Here is a 23426-nt window from a genome sequence, read left to right on the forward strand (position 1 = left end):
CTTGTCATTACACAAATAGCAATCTTAATTCTTAAATCAGTATTATATGCTATGGGCGGATCACATATCTGACTCCATCCTCATTTACAGCTAGTCTGACCTGTAGACAAAGGAGATAAATATTCTCACCAGGGATTTCAAATAATTCTGCAAATCATTAAGAAAGTGACATGTTAAATGCTTTTATTGTGTATGCAGATCTTTTGCAATCCAATACCTAATTGCTGTCTCTTGTTTACATAGCTTATCTATAGCCAACACTGCAGTATTTAAAGTTTCAGTGTAGATGGTGGTTTCAACATGCAAAAGCAGATATTTTAAATAACAGAATAAAGCTAAAGTAGTAATTTTAATCAGTTTATTATCCTCCAGCAGGTAAAATGAATCATTTGTAACAAGTAGGGTAGAAAATCTTACAGTATGTCCGGACTTCAGGAACTGTAATTGGATCTTCGGGGGTTAGTGTTAAGATTTTTTAAAACTTTTTTGGGTGTTTTTCTTTTAGTTTAGGGTTTGGGTTTTTCTTAAAAGAGCTGAATGCCCTTTTAAGGGCAATGCCCATACAAATGCCATTTTCAGGGCAATGGGTAGCTTGGGTTTTTGTTACAGTTAGGTTTATTATTTTGGGGGTTGGTTGGGTGGTGAGTTTTACTGTTGGAGGGGTCTTTGTGTTTTTTTTACAGGTTAAAGAGCTGATTTCTTTGGGGCAATGCCGCACAAAAGACCCTTTTAAAGGCTATTGGTAGTTTATTGTAGGCTAGGGTTTTTTTTTTATTTTGGGTGGGCTTTTTTATTGTTATAGGGCTATTAGATTAGGTGTAATTCTTTTTTATTTTTGATAATTTTGTTTGTTATTTTTCGTAGTTTAGTGTTTGTAATTATATGTAATTTAGTATTTTTTATTTTTTGTAATTAGATACTTTGTAATTTTGATAGTAGGGTTAGGATTTGTTTAATGTGTATTTTAGTTTTCTTTTATTGGTAGTTAGTTTAATTTTAGTTTAATAGTTATATTAGTTTGTTAGTTTAAACTTATTTTTTTTTATTTGACAGGTAAGTTTTAATTTAATTTTAGATAGGGAAATTGTAATCTCAATATAAAGTTAGGGGGCGTTAGGTTTAGGGGTTACTAGTTTAAATTATTTTATTGCGATGTGGGAGGCTTTAGGTTTAGGGGTTAATAGTTTAATTTAGTATATTTCATTGTGGGGAGCTTGTAGTTTAGGTGTTAATAGGTTTGTTATAGTGGTGGTGGTGTCGGGGAGCGGCGGAATAGGGGTTAATGAATTTTCATAGTGGCAGCAATGTCGGGAGCGGCAGATTAGGGGTAAATAACTTTATTTAGGTGTCGGCGATGTCGGGGGCGGCAAATTAGGGGTGTTTAGATGTGATTTTTATGTTAGGGTTTTTTCCCCCATAGACATCAATGGGGCTGCGTTACAGAGCTTTTCATTCCGCATTCGCAGGTGTTAGGTTTTTTCTAACACGCTCTCCCCATTGATTTCTATGGGGAATGGAGCTCAAAGCAACCATATCGCAAGCACAAGCCGGCTGTTTGAGAACTTGTAATGGCAGCGCTATGAAGGGTGAGATAAACGCAACTTTTGTTGCGTTGGTTAAATACCCTCTATCACGCATAACTTGTAATCTACCTGTAAGTGATTTATTAGGTGTTACAGCTTTACTGTGATAATGCTAGCCTACAAAACACAATGACCTGTTTTACCAGCAAAACTGTGTGCGGGTGAAAATAATCATTACTTTTATTGTGTCATATGCATCACAAATAGTAACTGTCAACTGAAAACAGAATATAATTGTTGTTTTTATTGTTACTGCCATAAGCAACTTATTTACTGACCATTATTTGAATTGCAGACAAATGTGAGCTGCCTCAATTGATACTAATTATATCCTTCTATAAGTGTATTTTTCTTGTCAGTTTAAAGTCACTATATGTCAAATATATTGTGTAATACCTCATGGCATAGATTTACCAGAGAGAGCAAGGACATCCAGCCATGCGCTAACTAGCGACCACTTATCTCTCCTTTAATGGTTTGCTCTGTGTCTTACAGGTCAGTGAATAATTTTCTGATGACGGGTCCCAAGGTAAGAGATTTTTCTTTGATCTATAACAGTAAACTCTTTGTGTAATGTACTATGAGTTGCTAATTATTATGTAACATGGTAGGAACTCACGATATGTATACTGTATCATATTGTATTGCCATTTATCGTATCATATCGTACACGGTCAGAAAAAATGTGCAAGAATTGTACCTTTAGGGGTACAACAGCTTGTCACTGGGGCAGTACCCTCAAAGGTACACCTGCTGTACCCTTTAAAATGGGTACAAATTAGTACCCTTGCAGATTGTACCTTTCAAAGCCAAATATGTACCTTTGGGGACTAGATTGGACTTCAGTCCTATGGTACCATATTGTACCCTTAAAAAATGGTGCAAATCTGGCCTTTAAGGGTACTGCCCCAGTGACAAGCCCTTTGTACCTCATGATGGCAAATCAAATTTGTACTCAACATAACATATTACAAATGCTGTTCCATTAAATTTATCATATAACATTCAAATATGCACTTTTACAGGCAGTATTTAAATAGCCACACTGCAGCTTTAAAAAAAAGATTGTATACTTAACTAACTGTAGCTATCTAGTGATTCCAAAAACTGCTACAGAACCACCTGATTGAGCCAGGCTAAATAACCAGTTCCAAAACAAACTACTCAAAGTGTTTTATATCACTCTTTACTAGACTCTAAAAACACCCCATTTAATTTAGGGTGACATGCCACATAAAACATAAATATATAGAAAACATATAGAAAACAACATAATAATAAAATATAACTCTAACGAAAAGAAGGGGGATTCGGGGGAGGGATAAAAGATAAAACTCACAATCATACGTTGAATTGTTACTCTATGCAAAATATATGCAAATGAGTCTATTTCCCTAGTACACATTTTGGTGATGAACCTGCTACCAATAGATGGAGCTGTGTTACACATGCAAAGGAACTTTCAACCAACAGATGGCGCTATGGCGTGTTACACAATGTCCATGTATGTGACTGGGGAACGGTTACAATTTTATTTCATTTTTTTAAAAACTGGTTCTTAAATAGCTCTTGTTTATTTTATAGAGTTTAAAACAATTTTTTTTTCTTTGTAATTTTAGTTAATACATTTGCTTTATGTTTAAGAGTTAACATCTTGATGCTCTAAATATAAACTTTAAATTGTTAAGTGCTTGTTTGCCATTTAGAACCAGCAACACAGTATCATTGAATATATGGGTTCTTAAAGGGACAGTCTAGTCAAAATTAAACTTTCATGATTCAGATAGGGCATGAAAATTTAAACAACTTTCCAGTTGACTTTTATCACTAAATTTGCTTTGTTCCCTTGGTGGTATTTTTGAAAAGCTAAACCTAGGTAGGCTCAAACTGATTTCTAAACCATTGAAAACCGCCACTTAGCTCAGAGCATTTTGAAAGTTTTTCACAGTTAGACAGTACTAGTTCATGTGTGTCATATAGATAACAATATGCTCACTCCCATGTAGTTATTTATGAGTCTGATGCCTGTCAAAAGCACTGAGATAAGGGGGCAGTCTGCAGAGGCTTAGATACAAGGTAATCACAGAGGTATAAAGTATATTAATATAAATGGGTATGGGTAATAAAGGGATTATCCATCTTTTTAAACAATAACAATTCTGGTGTAGACTGTCACTTTAAGTATGTTTTTTTGCTTTGCCCGCTTCTTGCATATTACTAACAACAATTGAACATAATTATTTTGCTGTACAACATGTATGTTGCATTTATTTTGGGTGACTGACAGTTATGTGAATATGAATAACCGAGCTGTACAAATGATATGGACTTGCAGGGTTAGGCAGCCTTGAACCACCCATCCCCTCAACCTTTTAGTCACACAAGTGATTGTACCTTTTTGGGGGGATAAAATGGTACAGACATGGACCCTTTGACAGTTGGAAACATATTTGTACCTTATTTACCGCTAAATGGTACATATTAGTTAATTAAGGTGTAATTATGATCCATTGAGGGTACAACTACAGCAGTTGTACCCTAAGTGTTCACAAACGGACCCCAACCGTACCCTTTTTTCTGACAGTGTAGTGTAATGTATCATATCACATGGTATCATACTGTATCATGTAGTGTGATGTATCATATCATATGGTATCATACTGTATCATGTAGTGTGATGTATCATATCATATGGTATCATACTGTATCATGTAGTGTGATGTATCATATCATATGGTATCATACTGTATCATGTAGTGTGATGCATCATATCATATGGTATTATACTGTATCTTGTTGTGTGATGTATCATATCACATGGTATCATACTGTATCATGTAGTATGATGTATCATATCATATGGTATCATACTGTATCATGTAGTGTGATGTATCATATCATATGGTATCATACTGTATCATGTAGTGTGATGTATCATATGGTATCATACTGTATCATGTAGTGTGATGTATCATATCATATTGTATCATACTGTATCATGTAGTGTGATGTATCATATCATATGGTATCATACTGTATCATGTAGTGTGATGCATCATATCATATGGTATTATACTGTATCTTGTTGTGTGATGTATCATATCACATGGTATCATACTGTATCATGTAGTGTAATGTATCATATGGTGTCATACTGTATCATGTAGTGTGATGTATCATAGCATATGGTATCATAATGTATCATGTAGTGTGATGTATCATATGGTATCATACTGTATCATGTAGTGTGATGTATCATATGGTGTCATACTGTATCATGTAGTGTGATGTATCATAGCATATGGTATCATAATGTATCATGTAGTGTAATGTATCATATGGTATCATACTGTATCATGTAGTGTGATGTATTATATCATATGGTATCATAATGTATCATGTAGTGTGATGTATCATATCATATGGTATCATACTGTATCATGTAGTGTGATGTATCATATCATATGGTATCATACTGTATCTTGTAGTGTGATGTATCATATCATAAGGTATCATACTGTATCATGTAGTGTGATGTATCATATCATATGGTATCATACTGTATCATGTAGTGTGATGTATCATATCATATGGTATCATACTGTATCATGTAGTGTGATGTATCATATCATATGGTATCATACTGTATCATGTGGTGTGATATATCATATCATATGGTATCATACTGTATCATGTAGTGTGATGTATCATATCATATGGTGTCATACTGTATCTTGTTGTGTGATGTATCATATCATATTGTATCATACTGTATCATGTAGTGTGTTGTATCATATCATATGGTATCATACTGTATCATGTAGTGTGATGTATCATATCATATGGTATCATACTGTATCTTGTTGTGTGATGTATCATATCATATGGTATCATACTGTATCATGTAGTGTGTTGTATCATATCATATGGTATCATACTGTATCATGTAGTGTGATGTATCATATCATATGGTATCATACTGTATAATGTAGTGTGATGTATCATATCATATGGTATTATACTGTATCTTGTTGTGTGATGTATCATATCATATGGTGTCATACTGTATCTTGTAGTGTGATGTATCATATCATATGGTATCATACTGTATCATGTAGTGTGATGTATCATATCATATGGTGTCATACTGTATCTTGTAGTGTGATGTATCATATCATATTGTATCATACTGTATCATGTAGTGTGATGTATCATATCATATGGTATCATACTGTATCATGTAGTGTGATGTATCATATCATATGGTATCATACTGTATCATGTAGTGTGATGTATCATATGGTATCATAATGTATCATGTAGTGTGATGTATCATATCATATGGTATCATACTGTATCATGTAGTGTGATGTATCATATCATATGGTATCATACTGTATCATGTAGTGTGATGTATCATATCATATGGTATCATACTGTATCATGTAGTGTGGTGTATCATATGGTATCATACTGTATCATGTAGTGTGATGTATCATATCATATGGTATCATACTGTATCTTGTAGTGTGATGTATCATATCATATGGTATCATACTGTATCATGTAGTGTGATGTATCATATCATATGGTATCATACTGTATCATGTAGTGTGATGTATCATATCATATGGTATCATACTGTATTATGTAGTGTGATGTATCATATCATATGATATCATACTGTATAATGTAGTGTGATGTATCATATCATATTGTATCATACTGTATCATGTAGTGTGATGTATCATATCATATGGTATCATACTGTATCATGTAGTGTGATGTATCATATCATATGGTATTATACTTTATCATGTAGTGTGATGTATCATATCATATGGTATCATACTGTATCATGTAGTGTGATGTATCATAGCATATGGTATCATACTGTATCATGTAGTGTGATGTATCATATCATATGGTATCATAATGTATCATGTAGTGTGATGTATCATAGCATATGGTATCATACTGTATCGTGTTGTGTGATGTATCATATCATATGGTATAATACTGTATCATGTAGTGTGATGTATCATATCATATGGTATCATACTGTATCATGTTGTGTGATGTATCATATCATATGGTATCATACTGTATCTTGTTGTGTGATGTATCATATCATATGGTATCATACTGTATCTTGTTGTGTGATGTATCATATCATATGGTGTCATACTGTATCATATCAGCAAGGAGGGAGGTGAAGAGGAAAAATTTAAGTTTTAAAACAATATAGGCAGCAGTAAGTACGACGGGCGCAATCAAATATACGGCGCAGGTTTCGGCGCAAGCGTGGGATCCTGCACCACCCGTAATTTCACCTCGCACATCGGGGTATTACATATACCCCGTCGGCAGTTCCTAAAGTGCCGTAAGTCGGATAAACTAGCGATATCCAGAAATGAGCGTAAATACAAATTTCTGGAGTCGCTAGTGACTTACGGCACTTTAGAAACTGCCAGCGCCTAAGAAAAGTACAGAAAATAACAAATCTCCCGTAAAAGTCTAACATAACTCCCAAAAGTAAGCCCGACACGTAAAACCCCTATATCCACAATCCCCCCTTCTTATTACTAATATTAAATGTATTAACCCCTAGACCGACAACCCCCTACAATGCAATATGCCTTTTTAAACTATTAACCCCTATATCTGCCATCAAACCCACACCGCAAGTAATAACTAAATTATTAACCCCTAAATCCGCCAACCCCATCATTGCAAACCACCTCTTAAAACTATTAACCCTTAATCTGCCATTAACTCACAACAAAATAAACCTAATCAAGTATTAACCCCTAAACCGCCATAGCCCACATAGCCTATTACATTTATTAACCCCTAATCTGCCGCTGCCAATGTTGCTGCCACTATAATAAAGTTATTAACCCCTAAACCTAAGTCTAACCCTAACCCTAACACTCCCCTAACTTAAATATTATTTAAATAAATCTAAATAAATTTACTATTATTAACTAAATTATTCATATTTAAAACTAAATACTTACCTATAAACTAAACCCTAAGATAGCTACAATATAATTAATAATTACATTGTAGCTATTTTAGGATTTATTTTTATTTTACAGGCAACTTTGTATTTATTTTAACTAGGTACAATAGTTATTAAATAGTTATTAACTATTTAATAGCTACCTAGTTAAAATAAATACAAAATTACCTGTAAAATAAATACTAACCTAAGTTACAATTACACCTAACACTACACTATCATTAAATAAATTAAAATTAATTACCTACAATTACCTAAAATTAAATACAATTAAATAAAATAAACTACAAAAAAAACACACACTAAATTACAGAAAATAAAAAAAAATTACAAGAAGTTTAAACTAATTACACCTAATCTAAGCCCCCTAATAAAAAAATAAAAAAAAAATCCCTACCCTATATTAAATTACATATAGCCCTTAAAAGGGCTTTTTGCGGGGCATTGCCCCAAAGTAATCAGCTCTTTTACCTGTAAAAAAAGAAATACAACCCCCCCAACATTAAAACCTACCACCCACATACCCAACCTTACTCTAAAACCCACCCAATCCCCCCTTAAAAAACCTAACACTACCCCCTTGAAGATCACCCTACCTTGAGCCGTCTTCACCTAGCCGGGCAGAAGTCTTCATCCAATCCCGCCAGAAGCCTTCATCCAATCCGGGCAGAAGAGGTCCTCCAGATGGGCAGAAGTATTTTTCCATGCTGCATCTTCTATCTTCTTCCATCCGACGAGGAGCGGCTCCATCTTGAAGACATCCAACGCGGAGCATCCTCTTCGTTCGACATATAACTGAAGAATGAAGGTTCCTTTAAATGACGTCATCCAAGATGGCGTCCCTTTAATTCCGATTGGCTGATAGAATTCTATCAGTCAATCGAAATTAAGGTAGGAAAAATCCTATTGGCTGATGCAATCAGTCAATCGAAATTAAGGTAGGAAAAATCCTATTGGCTGATGCAATCAGCCAATCGGATTGAAGTTCAATCCGATTGGCTGATCCAATCAGCCAATAGGATTGACCTCGCATTCTATTGGCTGTTCCAATCAGCCAATAGAATGCAAGCTCAATCCTATTGGCTGATTGCATCAGCCAATAGGATTTTTCCTACCTTAATTCCGATTGGCTGATAGAATTCTAATATTCTAATTCTATATCTATCTTGGATGACGTCATTTAAATGAACCTTCATTCTTCAGTTGGATGTCGAATGAAGAGGACGCTCTATGTCGGATGTCTTCAAGATGGAGCCGCTCCTCGTCGGATGGAAGAAGATAGAAGATTCTGCTTGGATGAAGACTTCTGCCGGTCTGGAGGACCTCTTCTGCCCGGATTCGATGAAGACTTCGGGCCGGATCGGATGAAGACTTCTGCCCGGCTTCGGTGAAGACGGCTCAAGGTAGGGTGATCTTCAAGGGGGTAGTGTTTTTTTAAGGGGGGATTGGGTGGGTTTTAGAGTAAGGTTGGGTATGTGGGTGGTGGGTTTTAATGTTGGGGGGTTGTATTTCTTTTTTTACAGGTAAAAGAGCTGATTACTTTGGGGCAATGCCCCACAAAAAGCCCTTTTAAGGGCTATTTGTAATTTAGTATAGGGTAGGGAATTTTATTATTTTGGGGGGGGGTTTATTTTATTAGGGGGCTTAGATTAGGTTTAATTAGTTTAAACGTCTTGTAATTTTTTTTTCTGTAATTTAGTGTTTGTTTTTTTGTAGTTTATTTTATTTAATTGTATTTAATTTTAGGTAATTGTAGTTAATTAATTTAATTAACTTAAATATTATTTAAATAAATCTAAATAAATTTACTATTATTAACTAAATTATTCATATTTAAAACTAAATACTTACCTATAAAATAAACCCTAAGATAGCTACAATATAATTAATAATTACATTGTAGCTATTTTAGGATTTATTTTTATTTTACAGGCAACTTTGTATTTATTTTAACTAGGTACAATAGTTATTAAATAGTTATTAACTATTTAATAGCTACCTAGTTAAAATAAATACAAAATTACCTGTAAAATAAATACTAACCTAAGTTACAATTACACCTAACACTACACTATCATTAAATAAATTAAAATTAATTACCTACAATTACCTAAAATTAAATACAATTAAATAAAATAAACTACAAAAAAAACACACACTAAATTACAGAAAATAAAAAAAAATTTACAAGAAGTTTAAACTAATTACACCTAATCTAAGCCCCCTAATAAAATAAAAAAAAAATAAATAAATAAAAATTCCCTACCCTATATTAAATTACATATAGCCCTTAAAAGGGCTTTTTGCGGGGCATTGCCCCAAAGTAATCAGCTCTTTTACCTGTAAAAAAAGAAATACAACCCCCCCAACATTAAAACCTACCACCCACACACCCAACCTTACTCTAAAACCCACCCAATCCCCCCTTAAAAAACCTAACACTACCCCCTTGAAGATCACCCTACCTTGAGCCGTCTTCACCTAGCCGGGCAGAAGTCTTCATCCAATCCCGCCAGAAGCCTTCATCCAATCCGGGCAGAAGAGGTCCTCCAGATGGGCAGAAGTATTTTTCCATGCTGCATCTTCTATCTTCTTCCATCCGACGAGGAGCGGCTCCATCTTGAAGACATCCAACGCGGAGCATCCTCTTCGTTCGACATATAACTGAAGAATGAAGGTTCCTTTAAATGACGTCATCCAAGATGGCGTCCCTTTAATTCCGATTGGCTGATAGAATTCTATCAGTCAATCGAAATTAAGGTAGGAAAAATCCTATTGGCTGATGCAATCAGTCAATCGAAATTAAGGTAGGAAAAATCCTATTGGCTGATGCAATCAGCCAATCGGATTGAAGTTCAATCCGATTGGCTGATCCAATCAGCCAATAGGATTGACCTCGCATTCTATTGGCTGTTCCAATCAGCCAATAGAATGCAAGCTCAATCCTATTGGCTGATTGCATCAGCCAATAGGATTTTTCCTACCTTAATTCCGATTGGCTGATAGAATTCTAATATTCTAATTCTATATCTATCTTGGATGACGTCATTTAAATGAACCTTCATTCTTCAGTTGGATGTCGAATGAAGAGGACGCTCTACGTCGGATGTCTTCAAGATGGAGCCGCTCCTCGTCGGATGGAAGAAGATAGAAGATTCCGCTTGGATGAAGACTTCTGCCGGTCTGGAGGACCTCTTCTGCCCGGATTCGATGAAGACTTCGGGCCGGATTGGATGAAGACTTCTGCCCGGCTTCGGTGAAGACAGCTCAAGGTAGGGTGATCTTCAAGGGGGTAGTGTTTTTTTAAGGGGGGATTGGGTGGGTTTTAGAGTAAGGTTGGGTGTGTGGGTGGTGGGTTTTAATGTTGGGGGGTTGTATTTCTTTTTTTACAGGTAAAAGAGCTGATTACTTTGGGGCAATGCCCCACAAAAAGCCCTTTTAAGGGCTATTTGTAATTTAGTATAGGGTAGGGAATTTTATTATTTTGGGGGGGGGGGTTATTTTATTAGGGGGCTTAGGTTAGGTTTAATTAGTTTAAACGTCTTGTAATTTTTTTTTCTGTAATTTAGTGTTTGTTTTTTTTGTAGTTTATTTTATTTAATTGTATTTAATTTTAGGTAATTGTAGTTAATTAATTTAATTTATTTAATGATAGTGTAGTGTTAGGTGTAATTGTAACTTAGGTTAGGATTTATTTTACAGGTAATTTTGTATTTATTTTAATTAGGTAGCTATTAAATAGTTAATAACTATTTAATAACTATTGTACCTAGTTAAAATAAATACAAAGTTACCTGTAAAATAAAAATAAATCCTAAAATAGCTACAATGTAATTATTAATTATATTGTAGCTATCTTAGGGTTTATTTTATAGGTAAGTATTTAGTTTTAAATAGGAATAATTTAGTTAATAATAGTACATTTATTTAGATTTATTTCAATAATAATTAAGTTAGGGGGGTGTTAGGGTTAGGGTTAGACCTAGGTTTAGGGGTTAATAACTTTATTATAGTGGCGGCGACGTTGGCGGCGGCAGATTAGGGGTTAATACATTTAATAGGCTATGTGGGCTATGGCGGTTTAGGGGTTAATACTTGATTAGGTTTATTTTGTTGTGGGTTAATGGCAGATTAAGGGTTAATAGTTTTAAGAGGTAGTTTGCGATGTTGGGGTTGGTGGATTTAGGGGTTAATAATTTAGTTATTACTTGCGGTGTGGGTTTGATGGTGGATATAGGGGTTAATAGACTTTATTAGTTATTGCGGTGGGGGATTGCGGTCGACAGGTAGATAGACATTGTGCATGTGTTAGGTGTTAGTTTATTTTTGCAGGCATTTTCGGGAGTTACGGTGCTCCCATACTCAGCGCAAGGCCTGCTGTCCCATGTTAGCCTATGGGAGTAATAATTGCAAGCAACGGGTGACATATACGCGTGTAACTTGTATGCTACGCTGTATATGTAATACCAAAATCACGTAAAAATTGGCGGCGGAGGATTTTGCAGGCGAGGCTGCATATGTAATGGAGGCTGACCTTTCCACCTGCCCCCTTGATCTGACTTTGTGGTCAGATTTTTACACTCACAAATGCCATGTCTAGAATTGCTGATGTTCCTAGTCATGACGCACTGTCACAAGGAATGTTGGGTATTACAGGCTGGTGTTACAATGAGTACTTACATCACACACACAGGCAGGATTTAGGTAGGTGTCTGCAATTTGTTATGGAGCAGCTGTCACGAGCATTGTTTACTGACACACAACCTCACTGTGTGCTGTTAACTGCGTCTTTAGGTTTTTACTTTACATTGAAGTACTTTTATACAAACAACTAAAGAGACGTATAATGTGACTATTGCCACCTAGCTCCTAGATAGTTTCTTCCTGATATGTCTTACTGCTAAACTATCCACACCCCACTAACAGGTAGATTACGAGTTGTGCATTCGTGTCGGTATAGCTGTACCGCAAGCCTTTTAGCCTGTAACGCAGCGTCAGTCTCGCACTCGTAAAAATGACGTTTTATTATGGGACTTCCATAGCGCAGCCATTACAAGTTTTGCGGTGAGGCTAAAATGCTTGCGTTCCAGCCTATACCGACAAGATCCGTACCGCGATCTGAGAGCAGTAGTTATGAGTTTTACGCTACAAAACTGTTACATAAAACTCATAACTAAAGTGTCACAAAGTGCACTAAACACCCATAAACTTCCTATTAACCCCCACTATACTAAAGTTATTAACCCCTATTCAGCCGCTTCCCGACACCGCCGACACTATAATAAACTATTAACCCCTATACCGAAAGCCCCCCACATCACAATAAACTAATTTAAACTAGTAACCCCTAAACCTAATGCCCCCTAACCCCTATCTTAAATTACATTTAAAACTTACCTGTCAAAATAAAAAAACTAAGTTTAAACTAACAAACTAATATATCTATTAAACTAAAATTAAACTGACTACCAATAAAAGAAAACTAAAATACACATTAAAAAAATCCTAACACTACTATAAAAATTGCAAAGTATCTAATTACAAAAATAAAAAATACTAAATTACAAAAAATAAAAAAACAATAAATTACAAAAAAATAACAAACTAAATTATCAAAAATAAAAAGAATTACACCTAATCTAATAGCTCTATAAAAATAAAAAAAACACCCAAAATAAAAAGACCCTAGCGTACAATAAACTTCCAATAGCCCTTAAAAGGGTCTTTTGTAGGGCATTGCCCTAAGTTAAACCGCTCTTTCTTTCATGTAATTGGCAAGAGTCCATGAGCTAGTGACGTATGAGATATACAATCCTACCAGGAGGGGCAAAATTTCCCAAACCTCAAAATGCCTATAAATACACCCCTCACCACACCCACAATTCAGTTTTACAGACTTTGCCTCCTATGGAGGTGGTGAAGTAAGTTTGTGCTAAGATTTCTACGTTGACATGTGCTTCTCAGCATTTTGAAGCCCGATTCCTCTCAGAGTACAGCGAATGTCAGAGGGATGTGAAGGGAGTATCACCTATTGAATGCAATGATTTTCCTCACGGGAGATCTATTTCATAGGTTCTCTGTTATTGGTAGTAGAGATTCATCTCCTACCTCCCTTTTCAGATCGATGATGTACTCTCATATACCATTACCTCTACTGATAACTGTTTCAGTACTGGTTTGGCTATTTGCTATATGTGGATGGGTGTCTTTCGGTAAGTATGTTTTTATTACTTAAGACACCTTAGCTATGGTTTGGCACTTTATGAATTAATATAAAGTTCTAAATATATGTATTGTACTTATATTTGCCATGAGTCAGGTTCATGTATTTCCTTTTTGCAGACTGTCAGTTTCATATTTGGGAAAATAAACATATTAAGAAATATTTTTCTTACCTGGGGTTTTAAATTGACTACATTTTTCTTTGCAAATTGTGGGCAGGGTTAGGCCTGCGGGTGCACCAAATGCTAGACTTTATTGTGTCATTCTTGGCATGGGAATTTTTTGGCGCGAAAGTACGTCCGTTGACGCAAGTTCATCATTTCTAGCGAGCGTCATAATTGACGCCAAGTTCCTTACACAAGGTTGCGTCATTAGTGACGTGAGTATCCGGACGTTGTTGGCTCCAAAAAAAATTCAGTTACGCTGTGCGTCATACTTGTCACCAATTTTTTAATTATTTTGTCACCCCATTGATATTTGCCTCTTGCCTTTTTCTATGTCAGAGGGCTATGCTACTGTATTTGCATTTTTTCCCATTCCTGAAACTGTCATATAAGGAAATTGATAATTTTGCTTTATATGTTGTTTTTTCTTTTACATTTTGCAAGATGTCTCAATCTGATCCTGTCTCAGAAGTATCTGTTGGAACTTTGCTGCCTGATATCTGTTCTACCAAAGCTAAGTGTATTTGTTGTAAACTTGTGGAGATTATATCTCCGAGACTCCGAATGTCATTTGTAATTGTTGTCATGATAAACTTTTACATGCAGATAATGTGTCCATCAGTAATAGTAAATTGCCGTTTGCAGTTCCTTCAACTTCTAATGTACATGATATTCCTATGAATTTTAAAGAATTTGGTACTGATTCTATTCAGAAGGCTCTGTCTGCTTTTCCGCCTTCTAATAAACATAAAAGGTCTTTTAAAACTTCTCATAACATTGATGAAATTTCAAATGACCGACAACATAATGAATTATCCTCCTCTGATGAGGATCTATCTGATTCAGAAGATCCTTCCTCAGATATTGACACTGACAAATCTACTTATTTATTTAAAAGGAAATAAGGTGAATAGATAAGCGCCACAGGTGGTAACCCTTGTGCTTTATACGTGAGGCCTCCTAGCTGGCCTCAAATGAACTGTCAGATAATATAGATTGAGTATAAAGCGCCTATAGAGGCTGGGTTATGACTGGCCCAATGTGTTAACCAAACCACAATATAATCAAAAAGCCCTTGGATACATTATAACGTAAAATAGCCCATAATAGGGAGTGGTATATTTAAAATCTTAATTTATTACAAATAATAATGACATAGACAATTGAATATAAAACCAAGCACAGAATAATGATAATAAGATCCGGATCTGATGAGTCTCCTAAAATGTTCACTAAATGTCCAATGAAAACTGTCCTATGGGTAAAATCCTGAAAAAACTTTAAAAGTCATATAGTCGCAAAGTAATTGTCCTCCAAATGTTGAAAATGAAGTGATGCAAACGATGGAAAAAACAAAAATGAAGTGATTAAAAAATAAAAAATGTGAAAAATGTAAAGGATGTAACCAAATATATATATATATATATATATAAAAAATTCAAACAATGAAAAAATATAAAAATAGTGTAAAAAATATGTAAAAAATTAGAAAAATGAAAAACTGATGAAAAATGTGTGTTGATCAAAAAAGTTTAGCCAGAGGTGAGAGAAACAATAAAATAAAAAAACCACACAATCCTCCAGAAGTGATCCTGATAGTGGTAGTGTCTTTAAATCCTATTTGGTGTAGTGTCCCAGTATCGATCCTATTGGTGTAGTGTCCTATAAACAATAAAATAACATAGTGTATTCCATATAGATAAAGTAACAGTAATTAGAATTTTGCTTACCCAGTATCAACGCGTTTCGGCCCCTATGAGGCCTTTTTCAAGACATACAATTGTGTGACACAATTGGCCTTATATAGGGTAAGCTACAGAGTGAATTTTGGCGCCAAAACCATTACCTTTTGACCCACCCACTTCCTGTTTGTGCTGTATTGTGGGTAAAGAAAAAATAATAATAACAAACCTATCTATCTAAAGAGATCTTGGATTAAGACTATATGACCTCCTTTACTTTGTTTATACAGTTAAATTCGATATCCTTAAATTATTCTTTGATGGTTAATTGTGTTAAATATTAAGATCAAAGTTGCGGTTACTGTACGGTGATCTCACTTCCGGTTTCGTCAAAACCGGAAGTGTACCATGGGGATTTAAAGTATATTCCTAGTATGGCTAATGGTGCTAAACATGTCCTAACTTCAGATGCCTACTACCTTAAAGGCGATGTGTAAATTACACCATCATATAAAAACCATTTAGAAGCAACTAGATACATGTATCCTCATTGCGCCAAACCGGAAGTAGAAAACGTTAGTCAGAAAACGTCACTTCCGGTTTCGGCTTCTGTACATCTATTTAGAGTGTATGAACGCTTCCGGTTAATACTTGGATCTAATTTGTGTAGTGATAAGCCCTTAGATCATATTTCAGAGGATCTGTAGTAAAGGCTTAAAATCACAGGTGCAATGTATTGGATATTCTTAAAATCGCCAAACCGGATGTGTAAATACATCACTTCCAGTTTCGGCTAAAAGAGCAAATGGCTGGCCTTAAAACATTCAGATTTGGTAAAAACCTCAAACAAATATAAGATAAATATAACTTTAAATATAAATATAAGTTTTCAGACCAAAAAGATTTTACCCATCAATACGTATAGGGCAAATGAACATATAGTTTTATAAACATGATAATATTAGTATAAACTATAAAAACAGATTAATAATGATAATAATAATAAAAAAACAAGTTATATCAATGTCAGAATAACATAGGTCAAAGGGTAGTATTCTAAAACCATGATACTGGTGATAGACATAATAAAGATATATAAAGATATTGCACAATAAAATCAACAGAAACAGAATGTCCATCTTTACAGAGGGGTCAAAAATAGATTAAAATTGCAAAAATCCCAAAACTGTGCACATGTATATACATAAATAATATATAATATATAGAAATATATATATATATTTTCTAGGCTATTCCTAATTGATTATAAAATGTATATAAATATAATTTTATAGATTTATATATTTTTAATTAGGAGCTAGAAGTATGAATAATGACGCCCATTTCTCACTTTGGTCACTACTCAACATTTTAAGATTTTTAGGAATTTCTAAGATTTTAAAATTTTTTAGAGATTTTTTGAGATTTTTTTTGGATTTTTTAGATTTCTAGGATTTTTTAGATTTCTAGGATCACTTCCAACTATCTAACCATTAAGACTGCACATCAGGGATGTTGACCTAGTCAGGGTCATTAATACTATTGACTGATATTATACTATTAGATGGTCATGTGTCGATATACACATAGATGGATATTTGGGAGATATATATTTAATTGAGAACTTTCAGATTTTATATACATTTTATAATCAATTCTAACATCAATTTTAGGAATAGCCTAGAAAATATATATATATATATATATTTCTATATATTATATATTATTTATGTATATACATGTGCACAGTTTTTGGATTTTTGCAATTTTAATCTATTTTTGACCCCTCTGTGTAAAGATGGACATTCTGTTTCTGTTGATTTTATTGTGCAATATCTTTATATATCTTTATTATGTCTATCACCAGTATCATGGTTTTAGAATACTACCCTTTGACCTATGTTATTCTGACATTGATATAACTTGGTTTTTTATTATTATTATCATTATTAATCTGTTTTTATAGTTTATACTAATATTATCATGTTTATAAAACATTATATGTTCATTTGCCCTATACGTATTGATGGGTAAAATCTTTTTGGTCTCATTTTTATATTTGTCTGAAAACTTATATTTATATTTAAAGTTATATTTATCTTATATTTGTTTGAGGTTTTTACCAAATCTGAATGTTTTTATTAAATCCGAATGTTTTAAGGCCAGCCGTTTGCTCTTTTAGCTGAAACCGGAAGTGGTGTATTTACACATCCGGTTTGGTGATTTTAAGAATATCCAATGCATTGCACCTGTGATTTTAAGCCTTTACTACAGATCCTCTGAAATATGATCTAAGGGCTTATCACTACACAAATTAGATCCAAGTATTAACACTCTAAATAGATGTACAGAAGCCGAAACCGGAAGTGACGTTTTCTGACTAACGTTTTCTACTTCCGGTTTGGCGCAATGAGGATACATGTATCTAGTTGCTTCTAAATGGTTTTTATATGATGGGGTAATTTACACATCGCCTTTAAGGTAGTAGGCATCTGAAGTTAGGACATGCTTAGCACCATTAGCCATACTAGGAATATACTTTAAATCCCCATGGTACACTTCGGTTTTGACGAAACCGGAAGTGATGTCACTGTACAGTAACCGCAACTTTGATCTTAATATTTAACACAATTAACCATCAAAGAATAATTTAAGGATATCGAATTTAACTGTATAAACAAAGTAAAGGAGGTCATATAGTCTTAATCCAAGATCTCTTTAGATAGATAGGTTTGTTATTATTATTTTTTCTTTACCCACAATACAGCACAAACAGGAAGTGGGTGGGCCAAAAGGTAACGGTTTTGGCGCCAAAATTCACTCTGTAGCTTACCCTATATAAGGCCAATTGTGTCACACAATTGTATGTCTTGAAAAAGGCCTCATAGGGGCCGAAACGCGTCGATACTGGGTAAGCAAAATTCTAATTACTGTTACTTTATCTATATGGAATACACTATGTTATTGTATTGTTTATAGGACACTACACCAATAGGATCGATACTGGGACACTACACCAAAAAGGATTTAAATATACTACCACTATCAGGATCACTTCTGGAGGATTGTGTGGTTTTTTATTTTATTGTTTCTCTCACCTCTGGCTAAACTTTTTTGATCAACACACATTTTTCATCAGTTTTTCATTTTTCTAATTTTTTACACATTTTTTACACTATTTTTATATTTTTTCATTGTTTGAATTTTTTTTATATATATATATATATATATATATATATATATATATATATATATATATATATATATATATATATATATAGTTACATCCTTTACATTTTTTCACATTTTTTATTTTTTAATCACTTCATTTTTGGTTTTTCCATCGTTTGCATCACTTCATTTTCAACATTTGGAGGACAATTACTTTGTGACTATATGACTTTTAAAGTTTTTTCAGGATTTTACCCATAGGACAGTTTTCATTGGACATTTAGTGAACATTTTAGGAGACTCATCAGATCCGGATCTTATTATCATTATTCTGTGCTTGGTTTTATATTCAATTGTCTATGTCATTATTATTTGTAATAAATTAAGATTTTAAATATACCACTCCCTATTATGGGCTATTTTATGTTATAATGTACCCAAGGGCTTTTTTATTATATTGTGGTCTGGGTAGCACATTGGGCCAGTCATAACCCAGCCTCTATAAGCGCTTTATACTCAATCTATATTATTTATTTAAAAGGGAGTATATTCGTTCTTTGTTAAAAGAAGTGTTAATTACTTTGGACATTGAGGAAACTAGTCCTCTTGACATTAAAACTAGTAAACGTTTAAATTCTGTTTTTAAACCTCCCGTGGTTACTCCCAAGGTTTTTCCTATTCCTGATACTATTTCTGATATGATTTCTAAGGAATGAAATAAGCCGGGTACTTCTTTTATTCCTTCTACAAGGTTTAAAAAATTGTATCCTTTACCAGCAATTTCAATAGAGTTTTGGGAAAAGATCCCCAAAGTTAATGGGGCTATTTCTACTCTTGCTAAACGTACCACTATTCCTTTGGAAGATAGTACTTCTTTTAAGGATCCTTTAGATAGGAAACTTGAAGCTTATCTAAGGAAAGCTTATTTATATTCAGGTCATCTTCTCAGGCCTTCAATTTCTTCAGCTGATGTTGCAAATGCATCAACTTTTTGGTTGGAAAATTTAGCGCAACAAGAATTGGATTCTGACTTATCTAGCATTGTTCACTTACTGCAACATGCTAATCATTTTATTTGTGATGCCATTTTTGATATTATCAATATTGATGTTAGATCCATGTCTTTAGCTATTTTAGCTATTAGAGCTTTGTGGCTTAAATCTTGGAATGCTGATATGACATCTAAGTCTAGATTGCTATCTCTTTCTTTCCAAGGTAATAATTTATTTGGTTCTCAGTTGGATCCTATTATTTCAACTGTTACTGGGGGGTAGGGAGTTTTTTTGCCTCAGGATAAAAGGCCTAAGGGTAAATCTAAGGCTTCTAACCTTTTCGTTCCTTTCGTCAAAATAAGGAACAAAAACCTAATCCTTCCCCCAAGGATTCTGGAAGCCTTCCTCAAATTGGAATAAATCCAAGCCATTTAAGAAACCCAAGTCAGCCACTAAGTCAGCATGAAGGTGCGGCCCTCATTCCAGCTCAGCTGGTAGGGGGAAGATTAAGGTTTTTCAAGGATGTTTGGATAAATTCTGTCCAAAATCAATAGATTCAGAGCATTGTCTCTCAGGGGTATCGAATAGGATTCAGAGTAAGACCTCCTGTGAGAAGATTTTTTTCTCTCACGCATCCCAGCAAATCCAGTAAAAGCTCAGGCTTTCCTGAAGTGTTTTTCAGACCTGGAGTTTTCAGGGGTAATCATGCCAGTTCCTTTTCAGGAACAGAGTCTGGGGTTTTATTCAAATCTATTAATTGTCCCAAAGAAGGAAAATTCATTCAGACCAGTTCTGGATCTGAAAATTTTGAATCGTTATGTAAGAGTACCAACTTTCAAGATGGTGACTATAAGGACTATTCTGCCTTTTGTTCAGCAAGGACATTATATGTCTACAATAGACTTGCAGGATGCATAACTTCATATTCCAATTCATCCAGATCATTATTAGTTCCTGAGATTCTCTTTTCTAGACAAGCATTACCAATTTGTTGCTCTTCCATTTGGCCCAGCAACAGCTCCAAGAATCTTTCCAAAGGTTCTCGGTGCCCTGCTCTCTGTAACCAGAGAGAAGGGTATTGCGGTGTTTCCTTATTTGGACGTTCTGCAGAATCTCACACAAATCAACTAGTGTTGTTTCTTCGAAAACATGGTTGGAGGATCAATTTACCAAAAAGTTTCTTGATTCCTCAGACAAGGGTCACCTTTTTAGGCTTCCAGATAGATTCAGTGTCCATGACTCTGTCTCTAACAGACAAGAGACATTTAAAATTTGTTGCAGCCTGTCGGCACCTTCAGTCTCAGTCATTCCCTTCAGTGGCTATGTGCATGGAAGTTTTAGGTCTCATGACTGCAGCATCGGACGCTATTCACTTTGCTCATTTTCACATGAGACCTCTCCAGCTTTGTATGCTGAATTATTGGTGCAGGGATTATACAAAGATATTACAATTAATATCCTTAAATCCCAATTTTCAACACTCTCTGACGTGGTGGTTAAATCACCAGCGTTTAGTTCAAGGGGCTTCTTTTGTTCGGCCAACCTGGACTGTGATCACAACAGATGCGAGTCTTTCAGGTTGGGGAGCTGTTTGGGGATCTCTGACAGCACAAGGGGTTTAGAATTGGAAATCTCAAGAGGTGCGATTACCAATCAATATTTTAGAACTCAGTTTTGGCCTCTGTTGAAGAGAGAACCGTTCATTTGTTTTCAGACAGACAATATCACAACAGTGGCATATGTCAATCATCAGGGTGGGACTCACAGTCCCCAAGCTATGAAAGAAGTATCTCGGATACTTGTTTGGGCGGAATCCAGCTCCTGTCTAATTTCTGTGGTACATATTCCAGGTGTAGACAATTGGGAGGCGGATTATCTCAGCCATCAGACTTTACATCCGGGGGAGTGGTCCCTCCATCCAGATGTGTTTTTTCAGATTGTTCAGATGTGGGGTCTTCCAGAGATAGATCTGATGGCCTCTCATCTAAACAAGAAACTTCCCAGATACCTGTCCAGGTCCAGGGATTTTCAGACGGAAGCAGTGGATGCGTTGACACTTCCTTGGTGTTATCAACCTGCTTATATTTTCCTGCCTCTAGTTCTTCTTCCAAGAGTGATCTCCAAAATCATCATGGAGCAATCGTTTGTGTTGCTGGTGGCTTCAGCATGGCCTCACAGGTTTTGGTATGCGGATCTTGTTCGGATGTCCAGTTGCCAACCTTGGCCACTTCCGTTAAGGCCGGACCTATTGGTCTCTAGTTATCAAGCTGTCAACCTCAAATACGCTGGAATTCTGCAGCGTATTTGTGGCGAGGCTGATTCGCCTAAGTTATCAAGCCCTGCTGCCCGGCAAAAGTAGAATATAGTGACGTAAGTTTCAATCCGCCGGACTCAGCCCGACACAGATCGATTCTTACGTCACTCCAGATGTTCCGAACACAAGTTCGGCACAATCTGACTACTTTTGCTAGTTATCAAATGACTACCAGGTACACTCGGCACTTTTCCGGCCCAGCGTACCTGGTTTTCAATCCACCACCCTGGAGGCAGCGGATCCCATAGGAATCAATGGGAGTCTGACCATAGCGAAAGTTCATGTTCGCTGCTGCCCGACATCCCATTGATTCCTATGGGAACTGTCTACACCTAACACCCTAACATGTACCCCGAGTCTAAACACCCCTAATCTGCCCCCCCTACACCGCCACAACTAAATAAATGTATTACCCCCTAAACCGCCACTCCTGGAGCCCACCGCCACTCTAATAAACTTATTAACCCCTCAACCGCCGCTCCTGGACCCCGCCGCCACCTACATAATACCTATTAACCCCTATCCTGCCCCCCCTATACCGCCGCCACCTATAATAAATTTATTAACCCCTATCCTGCCCCCCCTATACCACCACCATCTATATTAAACTAATTAACCCCTAAACCTAAGTCTAACACCCCCCTAACTTAAATATTATTTTAATAAATCTAAATAAAATTACTCTTATTAACTAAATTAATCCTATTTAAAACTAAATACTTACCTATAAAATAAACCCTAATATAGCTACAATATTACTAATAATTATATTGTAGCTATTTTAGGATTTATTTTTATTTTACAGGGAAATTTCAATTTATTTTAACTAGGCACAATAGCTATTAAATAATTATTAACTATTTAATATCTACCTAGTTAAAATAAAGACAAATTTACCTGTAAAATAAAAACTAACCTAAGTTACAATTACACCTAACACTACACTATCATTAAATAAATTATTCCTATTTAAAACTAAATACTTACCTGTAAAATAAACCCTAAGATAGCTACAATGTAATTAATAATTACATTGTAGCTATCTTAGGATTTGTATTTATTTTACAGGTAACTTTGTATTTATTTTAACTAGGTAGAATAGTTATTAAAAAGTTATTAACTATTTAATAACTACCTAGCTAAAAGAAATACAAAATTACCTGTAAAATAAATCCTAACCTAAGTTACAATTACACCTAACACTACACTATAATTAAATAAATTAAATTAATTAACTACAAATACCTACAATTAAATACAATTAAATAAACTA

General features: G+C 34.8%; 1 protein-coding gene across 1 annotated transcript in view; it reads left to right on the plus strand.

Moving 5' to 3' along the window:
• WNT8B (Wnt family member 8B) overlaps positions 1 to 23426 on the plus strand; it is a 99747-nt gene that overhangs the window by 21881 nt on the left and 54440 nt on the right. Inside the window, exon 2 of the mRNA XM_053692855.1 lies at positions 2079 to 2112. Within this exon, the coding sequence (XP_053548830.1) occupies positions 2079 to 2112 (34 nt within the window). The remainder of the gene's footprint in view (positions 1 to 2078; positions 2113 to 23426) is intronic.

Source organism: Bombina bombina, chromosome 9, assembly GCF_027579735.1.
Source record: "Bombina bombina isolate aBomBom1 chromosome 9, aBomBom1.pri, whole genome shotgun sequence".
NCBI classification, from domain to species: domain Eukaryota; kingdom Metazoa; phylum Chordata; class Amphibia; order Anura; family Bombinatoridae; genus Bombina; species Bombina bombina.